This window comes from Mesitornis unicolor, unplaced genomic scaffold, assembly GCF_000695765.1.
Source record: "Mesitornis unicolor isolate BGI_N332 unplaced genomic scaffold, ASM69576v1 scaffold31972, whole genome shotgun sequence".
NCBI classification, from domain to species: Eukaryota; Metazoa; Chordata; class Aves; order Mesitornithiformes; family Mesitornithidae; genus Mesitornis; species Mesitornis unicolor.
In genome coordinates this window covers 449-10,029 of record NW_010169038.1, presented here as the reverse complement: position 1 = coordinate 10,029, position 9,581 = coordinate 449, and the positions used below count along the sequence as shown (strand labels likewise).

Sequence of the window (9,581 nt, the reverse complement as noted above, 5' to 3'; positions counted from 1 at the left end):
GCCCCTTTGCGTTACCGTGCGGGCTGGGAAGGAGTGGGAGCTAGGCCCGCCACGAAGGCGGAAGGCGGGGCAATTGGGGAGCGTAAGCTGCGTCTGACGTCATTGGCACTGCGGCGGGGTGGGTTTTTAGCGCGCCTTCGGGACAGCTTCCTTACCTCCATTAATGGGGGGGAAATAATAACAATTAAAAGGCGTTAAAAAATAAAGATGGGGAAAATGGAGAAAAAAGAGATGGGGGGAAAGTGAGGGGAAAAAAATAAATGAGGAAAAAATGGGGGTGCAATATGAAAATAATAGGGGAATAAAAGAAGTTGAAAATAATAGGGGGAAAACAATAGAAATAGAGAAAAAAAAGAATAGGAAAAAAATTAAAAGCGGCTTTGTCCAGTGCTTAAAACCAAACTGCCCTGCCATTATTACTAATATTTTCATGACTGAGCTATTTAAACGGATTCAACACAGTATTTAAAGCCTCTTTCAAACAGCACCATGCTTTATAACAGAAGAAATAAAAGATGCAAGGTTTTAGTTTTTGGGGTTTTGAAGGTTTTTTGTTGTTGTTTTGTTTTTAAAGTACATTGAACAGGATATCATGCCCCTATGCAAGTCCACCCAAAAATACTTGTCTCTTATCCTTTCCAATGTATTCATTAGACTAATTAGAAGAGTATGATCCAATATGGAAAATGAACAAAAATACAATGCTGAACTCCTTTTCCTTAAAATGCAGCCTCGTGCCCATTTTGCACCTCAGAGGCGCCAACTCACTGTGCTTCCCTGCCAGACATCCCTGAAGAAGTCGTTGTTAGTCTCAAACTTTGTGGCATTCAGGTTGAATCCAACTGGGCACCAGGTGCCTCTCAGAGCAAGCTGAAGGGACAAAACCCTGGAGAGCCCATTTCTGCAGCAGCAACACAGACTCCGTAGCTCAGGGGATCTGTAATGGTAATTTTATGTGCTTCCCTCTTTACTTCACTTTAGGCCATTAGCAAGGTAAAAGCCCTTCACTACCCCATGCCTGGCTGATGGCTCTGAAGAAATAAAGCGATTCATTTTGGTTCCACGTGAGCTGGGGTTTACTAAGGCAGAGAATTCAAAAAACCGAAACACAAGCTGGATGGCAGCTTCATGTTTACTCAGCCTGCAGTGTTTCTGGTAAACATGACTACGAATGTCTTTTCAAGCTGAGTTTGAGACAATGAGAAGACAATGTGGGGAAACATGTTGCATCCTATTTGTTCCACAGCTATTTTGTAGTTCTGTAGGCATTTTCAAGTCAACAGTTCAACAGTTCCCAAGAGCACTGCATTTATACAGAATAAGTAAATGCTCACGTTGACAACAGATCGAATACACAATGGCACCTTGATGTGACCTAAGTATCTGAATAGGCGTTTGTTCAGATTAAAAAAACCAAACCCACAGCAGATTCCAAGAAAGTGATTTATTTCCACTTGTCCTTACAAGTTAAAGACAGTATGCTTTTTGTTAAAAAACAGTATCATGTACTATTTAGAAAATGATTACACCTTTCTTGTCAAAGAAAATACACCAAATTATGACCTCCTGTCTACCTTTTAAGGATAGGTGGCTTGGTTTCTTTCTTTTTGAAGAGTAATCCTCAGAATGTATCAGCAGAAAACGCATATAGGTGAGGATAAATTTACCAGCAAATGGATAAACGTTCCTGTATAATTAGACATACGTTAACACAGAGGAACTCATCCACCAACTAGTGCTCCATGGGCTCCTCTGCCTTTTCTGCAGGTTCATCAGCAGGTGGAGCAGGCTTAAAGAGGAAAAAATACATATTAGGAGATGGCAGAAAACAACACTCGACAAATCAGCTTTATCCTGGATTAAGCATCATGAGGACATCAATGCAGCTCATGTCAGCAAACAGCTTACAAAGTAGTGTGACCCACAATAAGCATGAAGCAGGACAGAGCTGGTAATTAGGAGACTGAAGATGCACCTTGGGGCAGACATGAGGAACATACGTAGTCACTTCTGTTGCAAAAAAAATGAAAACCAGTACTTGATCACAGATGAGGAAAGACAATGACTTTGGAAAGGCCCATCACAGTTCAGCATAAATTAATTTAATTTAAATCTCAGTCTCCAGCTAAGATTGTATGTTCATGTAGTAATTTCAGATTTTAAAATCACATTTCTAAAACTCTCCTAGAATAACAGAGAGTATTAAATGTCATAAACATAGATGTGATAGGTCATATATCAGGAAATGTTGCCTTTAAAAAAGGGCTATTTATTTCTATGTAAAACACAAACCTTTCTCTGTGGTCTCTCCTCAAGACCTTCTAGGAATGGTGCTACGTCATCATCGTCATAGATGGTAAACTCCATGTCTTTGCCAACAATTCCAATGGAAACATTCTGTTAAGCACAGTTTTGAAAGAAGTGAGAAGCACTTTTCTGCTAATAACACTGTGGATTTACAGCTTCTGCCTGAGAAACAGATGAGTATTTCCTCCTGTGATGAAGAGACTCATTTGGGTTGTTTGTCTACTTAAGGACAAAAGGAAATTCTGAGAGGCACTCTCTTTGGTAGATTGTACGAGCAAAGGAAAGGGAGGCAGATTTACTCCCTACAAAAGCTAACACTTCAAAATCTTGTACCTAAAACCACTTTTCAAAGAATCCAATTTCTTTCAATTTTTTTTGTATTCTTTTTAATAAGTTTGTCAAAACCACTTATTTTATTCTTATTTTGCATTTTCATTATTTTAAGACTTCTAATGCACAAGGTGGGCTAAGAATAAAAAAAGTTAAGCACTGAAAAGGGCAGACCAGCCACGCCACCAATTAATGGACATCCTTAGAATTTTCTACTTCAACAGTTCTTCAATTCATTGCCAGAAGTTTTTACTGTGCTTACAATGCAAAGTTGTGGTTCCAGTTGCACATCATGCATCTTAACCACTAACCAAAGTTTAAAATAGAATGAAGCAACCAGGGAAACAATGTCTTATTTAGAGCAAGTGTAATTTTTGTTAAAAATGAAATCTGAGATAATTAAACTGTAAATAAATGGTGACATATGAGATGAAGATGATATTATCTCCCAGTGTTCAGCTTCCAAATTTCAGTACCAGTCATACCTTACATGATTTTTTTCATGGTAATTGTTAACAACAATGGCAGTAAAAGTTCTTGTTAAGAAAACCTCGTATTCACCTTGGTGGTCAGATTCAGCAGGAAGAGTCTCTCTCAGGGCACGCAGTCCATGTTTAACTAGCTCATTTAGATTACCTTCAAATGAAATCAGAAAGACATTTACTGAACATATTGACAGTCATTCTCCTTTATTCCCACTCCTAGTTGACAACCAGACCCAGAGGGTCTCATCTGTCATTCTGCTCCTGAGGCCTGCTTCCTCACTTGCTGTGACCACTGTATGGGCTGAGTATAGCTTTGTATTAATACTAGTTATTATTGTTTTATTGTTGCTATTTAAATCTGTTATTATTGCAATCCACGGATCTCCTTGCCTTTTCCTGATTCTCCACCTCAGGTGGAGAGAGGTCACTGGGGGATCGAACAAGTGCCTAAATGAAGATACCTTCTCACCACTGTTTATATAAAATTTTAAATGCATCACCTAAGTACTTGCCCTGACATATTATCTCTGCTCTGAAATGGAAAGAATTGTCCATTCCCCGAGCTAAACAGGCATTTTATTTTTTTCTCTGCTTTTCTGAGCACAAATTCTGCTTTCATAAGATGTAATAAGCATCCAGATGTTAGATATCAAGATTAGTAATACTTTCTTTACAATTTTTGTCTTCATACAGATTTACACTTAGGACAAAGTTGGCTCCCCAATTTCATCTTCCTACCTTACTAAATGCAGAAGAATGGTGCATTAGCAGAAAAACTGCAGAACTGATGAACACCTTTATACAGACAGGGTTTCATTACTCACAGTCAGTAAATTCAGTCATATGTCTCTCCAAGTAAGTTCGTGCTGACTGTGAACGAGCACCAATGGACATTGCTTTGCAGTCAAAGTAGTTTGCAGAGGGACAAGTCTGGAAGATGTGAGGACCCATATCCTATAAAGACACAAAAAACCCACAGAACATAGAACCAGGGTCTCCTGCTGGAACACGTGACATTTTCTAAAACATAGCTCTGCTTCATGGTACACCTCACAGCTCGTATGTATGACGATTATATATATTTTACACTGCCTATTATACCATTGTTCTTACACAACTCCTTCAAAACAAAACTCAAAAACCATACAAAACAACCAACCAAACCTCAACTTTTCTTTACATGTTTTCACTAAAATTCAGTTTTTATGGGTGCAGGATAGGTGGCACAAAAGATGTTTCTGTCTCCCTTCCACAGACTGTATTGTCCTTATGTATGCTTCCTATTTCATGGCTTGCAGTAGGTATTTTACACATTCTCTTGTCTGCACAAAAGTAAAAGCCTGCTGCAGATTTAACCATGGCATCCAAGATTTCAGGCACGGTGATTTTCCTTCAACAATCCTCATGTCAAAAATCTTCAGGGCAGAGACACTGTGTGTGCGGCATTAAGCAAACTGCTGTTGCTAAACAAGAAAGACGCCAGTGATGATTTCCACATTCATTTTTTATTAAAAGTATTAAAATAGTGGTTTGTAAAGCTCCATAATCACTGGTAAAATAATTACTGTCATCATAAGATCAACATTTTGATCCCTTAAAGCACAAACAAATCGAATTTTAGCACTATCTCTTTTTATATCTTAAATAATGAGCTTTTCCTTTTTTTTGCAAAAATACACTTCATATGCATAAGAGGGATTACCTCTTAATAGACATTTTTTAAAGTTACATTTTAGGGTAGGATATAAAAAATTATTTCCTTATTTGATAAGTCTACCTCTTCTCCTCTTCCGTCTTCCCCTCTTAACATCTATTTGTGGTATAAAATTGCATTAAGCGCCTTTTCTTTTATAGCAATAGTAACTAGTACAGCTTACTTACATCATAACCTGCAATGAGCAGTCCTACGCCATATGGTCTTCTGCCATAACGCTGCGTTGGTATCTGGGTTTCTTAAGTAAGCTAAGGAAACAATCTTAAAATAACACCTTAATTATCCAAAACATTTCCCTAAGCAAAGCAGAGATGCACCAAAACTGCAATATAGTCTTTGAAAATCTTTTCACAGCAGTGAAGACTACGTTCAAAGAAACAGATCTCAGGACTTATTTGGAACAGACTTCTTTTTCGTGAAAAGAAAAATTTAGCAATTAGCTTTCCCAAAATAACTGAGTGGTGCATTCAACAAAGCAAAACAAACAGTTCACCTAATGCTGCACAGCCTCATCGAATTTCTTATCCCTTTGAATTCCTTTTCTAGGCATCTTATAACAGAATACGAGGTCTCTGTTGTGCTCCATGCACAGACAGAAGTTGCTACAGAAAAAAACCCTAAAGATCTGAGCGAGCAGCTGCAGTCCAGTAAACGATCGTATTCTGAACAGTGCAGTCATTTTTCCTGCCCCACCTCCAGAGGCACGGGGCTGTAGAACAGAAAAACAGTGCTATGTTGAATGTTGCATAGCACTTTATTCCTGCTCTGTCAGTGCATGCACATTATGGGATACTCTCTGAAAGAATACACAGGCAATATTAATAAAGAAAAATTAACTTTGAATGAACTTTTTCAAATGAATACTTTTAAGCTGTGATATATGAAAATCATTTTACAAACAAGTATGGACAAGTAAAATGGTACAGAAGTATTTTAAGTGTTAAAAAAAGGATACTGCTTCCAATTAGTGACACTAGGCGAGAAACTGGAAGAGGTCTATCAAACACAAATCTAGAATCCAGACACTCCTGACGCATGAAGTTACTAGGGGAAAAAAGGAAAGAAGAAAAAAAAAAAAAATCACACCAACGCGCAAATGAAAGTCACAATCCACAATGAGATTTCATGTCAATACTTTCTGTTTAGGTAAGTATAGTTTTGTTTCAGCTCTGCTCACTGAGAAAGAGGGTCAAAGCATGACAATTTCATTATATCATGACCCATAATTTGTCATTTAGAAAGCTGACCACGTTTGACAGAGTGTTACAGGATTTCAGCCACACAAATGCAAAGAAGGTAGAAGGCAACAGGTGGATCACCTGGGAAAAAAAGCCACAGTTAAAAGGTGAAGTTTCTTTGTAACATTATGACAATCAAAATTTATACTAGAAGTTCTTCCTATGGATTCTTTGTCCTTTCCTCTCAAACTGAGAAACACTCCTCCTTCCGTGTACGTGTAGCTCATCTGATGAAACCATGTGGCTAGCAGGTAAAAAGCAAGCCCCTCTGAAGCCGACACGCAGAGCAGTGTATGTTTTTAGTGACTTTCTTAAATGTGCGTACACAGAAGCAGCTGCTAAAGGAAACAAGTGATGCATTTTCTCAGACTGCTTGGAAACCCCATCATGCTGAGAAAACCAGACAGGACTGTGTTACTAGTAACAAAACCAAAGAGCACAATTTTGGGCCAAACAAATGAGATTGCTGCCAACTAGAGAAAAATCTGCCAGAATTTCATGCTGAGGTCTTTGGCATAATAAAACAGAGCAGTAACTCAAAGCTAATCCTTAGCTGACCATAAAATCTCATTCACAATAATCGACAAATAAACTTTCACTCCTTGTTGCAGAACTGTGTATGTCAACAACTAAGATACTCACCACAGGAGTCTTGCATCAGCAGTAAGTCCAGCAATTGAGATACCAATATGGTTGTCAACGTACAGGATTTTTTTCTGATGAGCTGCCAGTTCAGACTGTGCTCTCTGTGCATAAAAGGAGAAAGCTCTGTGGCAGACTGCACAGTTTGCCAAGCATTGTGGAGAAATCTGCTAACATTTATAGCAAAAACTGAATATGGTCATGAAATCATAAAAAGCCAAAAAAAAAAAATCATAAACTTGCAAGAGAAGACAAGAAAAATCTAATTCCACTTCAGTAGGAAACTGTCAAAATGAAAGAAAGAACGGATACTCAAGCTCTGGGAAAAGAAATAAATAGTTTTACTACTGAACTAATTAAAACAAAAAAGAGGAACAACTGTTTTAAAAAGAAAAAAAGATTTCATTAACTTCCTTCACCATATTGTGAAAATCCGATTTGCATAGGTACTGAAAATATTTACAGCTCTATACTGGTACTCAAGCAAAAGGAAACTGGGATCACATTTACACTACACATAAAGGTTCAGATTGTGCAACACTGATTTGCCAAACCAAAACTTTTCTACTGACATTACTGTCCTGAAAAGACAGTTTTTAAGGTACCTTGAGAGCAACCAAAACAGCATGTGTTTTCGACTTCAGCCCCACAGTTGCTGAGCCTTGTTTCACAGCTTCCATGGCATATTCGATTTGATGAATTCGGCCCTACAGAATAAGATAAGATAATAGAGTTAATCCTCTGTATCAATTTTCAAACGCTTTTGATTTTGAGACCTTTGATCCCCCCACCCCAACAGGTACCCTTACTGCAGAACAGTTCAAACCTAAAACCAGATTGTCATTTCTCGTCTGCAAATGCCTCCTCATTAACCCGCAGGAATCTGGCCATCTCTGAGCCACTCGCTATTGCATACAGAGAACCAGGAAAACTAAAAAGAAAGGGTGAACAATCTTGACTTCTCTCACTGTCTTCAGAGGAATCAGTATTTGACCCACTGTGATTCAAAGATTGTGACTCCAACTGAAGTTGGCTGCTTAACTTTCAATCGAGTTTCCTGAAGAAATGAGTCTTATGAAATTGTGGTGTCTCACTATCCATTCCCTAATAACTTCTGAACAAGTTATTAGTCAACTGCAGACAAGTCTGAAAGAGGAGCAGAGGTCTCAAAGAATTACATTCCTGTAAGTTCTGCAAATGCAGCCAGGAGCTTTGCAGGAAAATAAGACAACATCCTTTTACTGCAGCCACTGAGGGCAGAGTAGCTCATTTTCTGCACTCCAGCTGGCCAGCCGATGTGAAACAGTCAGCGTGTTCACTGCTACTGTGCAAGCGCTGGAATCACTAACTGCAGCACACAGCTGCATCCTACCAGTTGTGATGGAGTGTAGTAGCTGTGGTAGCGAAGTTTACTGGGGATCATCTACAGAAAATCACCTTCTCTTAGTTTGCTGGGTGGTTTTTTCTGTAAAAGGTTTTTCATTTTATCTAGAGAAACAGATGCTTAAAAACCCCTAATGTTCCATTTCATCCATTAAGTTATAAATAGAATTTCAGTAAGACAGGCTACTTCCTGCCCAAGAGCAGGATAGTATCACTGTGACCTGTCCAACCCGTATTTATCAACTTTCATGAATTACTTCCAAGGCTGAAAGTGTGAAACCCCTTCCAGCCTTTAATCTCATATTTCCTTTTCTAGACAACAATATTTTTAAACATCCCCTAATAAAACACAATTTATTCTTTGCTCCTGTATTCACATTGCCAAGAATCGTTATGATATCCTATCACTGCCTCACTTACAGGGATGCACAGAGCAGTAATTGCAGCACAGCAGCAATTTTAAATGTCTTTTTTATAAAAGACAATACTTCATATCTTGAAGACAATTTACAAAAAAAGAAGAAAATAGCACTGTTGATGATTTCATAATATCTACTAACAGTCTCAAGAGAATGTTATAGTTTTAAAAGACATTTTTAAAGTAACAGATGAATTAAAAACTGCAAATCGCGAAATCATCTTCAGTACAAGGACAGCACCAAGTCTTCCTAACATTCTACAACACAGCAAACCAGGGACACAGCTGCCCAGGCTTCATAATTGAAGCACAACGTAAACTGCGTTACAAAATGATATGGCATTTAATTGCTTACATGTTCTAGCTCTCAGTTTTATAATTACAATCTTTAGACATGATATTTATTCAACAGGGATGTGTATGACCATTTCAATTTAGAAAAGTAAGATCTGTGAATTCATACCACAAAAATCAGTGTCTCAGATTCCATGCCTCTGATTACCCTGTGGGTACAGGCACTCAAACAGGGGCTTACAAGGCAGTAAGAACTGTATGCTCAAAAAGAGAAACAAGTGCTGCTACACCATCCTTGAAAAAGCCAGCGCATTCTCACTTAAGCACGAAATACCACAGAAAAGCTGTTAATAACAAAAAGTGCTTCACACCTGCAAACTGAACAGTTCCTGTCCAATAGTGAATACAAGAGAATGACCTAGCAGTACCCTAACCCTAGGGAGATTTAAGCTCAGTTCTATTCTTTTTCATACCTTATTTATCAACTTTTCATTATAGGTTTGTAAATCGCCCATAGAATCACAGAATGATTTGGGCTGGAAGGGCCCTTCAAAGACCATCAAGTCCAATCCCCAGCAATGATAGCATCTGTTTTTTAGCTCACATGTACATCCAGAAAGCAACTGCTTTAGGTACTTTGAGATAATGGAGCCCACGTAAACATCATTCAGGTTCACACACCAGAAGTTTGGAGATGCGCTAGTGGCTTTCTTAGACGCCTACAGCCTACAAAATAAGAAGGGAGGAGGCTGCAGTAGGCTTAAGACACC

At 38.4% G+C, this 9,581-nt stretch overlaps 1 protein-coding gene across 1 annotated transcript; it reads right to left on the bottom strand.

Annotated features, from left to right (window-relative positions):
* Positions 1 to 1,732: 1,732 nt before the first annotated feature.
* On the bottom strand, positions 1,733 to 9,371 carry PSMA1 (proteasome (prosome, macropain) subunit, alpha type, 1). Its single transcript, XM_010179240.1, has 9 exons — positions 9,285 to 9,371; positions 7,322 to 7,423; positions 6,717 to 6,820; positions 5,792 to 5,880; positions 5,004 to 5,074; positions 3,947 to 4,076; positions 3,188 to 3,273; positions 2,293 to 2,397; positions 1,733 to 1,789 (listed from the first exon to the last, which is right to left on the bottom strand). The coding sequence occupies exons 1-9, from the start codon at positions 9,369 to 9,371 to the stop codon at positions 1,733 to 1,735; spliced, it is 831 nt and encodes a 276-aa protein (XP_010177542.1).
* Between the last annotated feature and the right edge of the window lie 210 nt (positions 9,372 to 9,581).

Coding starts and splice junctions, on each gene's coding strand:
- PSMA1 (XM_010179240.1), bottom strand. CDS start 9,371: ATGGTCTTTGAAGGGCCCTTCCAGCCCAAATCATTCTGTGATTCTATG. Junction 5,075..5,791: donor AGTGTCACTAATTGGAAGCA/GTATCCTTTTTT, acceptor AGCTTACTTAAG/AAACCCAGATACCAACGCAG. Junction 4,077..5,003: donor TGCTCATTGCAGGTTATGAT/GTAAGTAAGCTG, acceptor GTGTCTTTATAG/GATATGGGTCCTCACATCTT.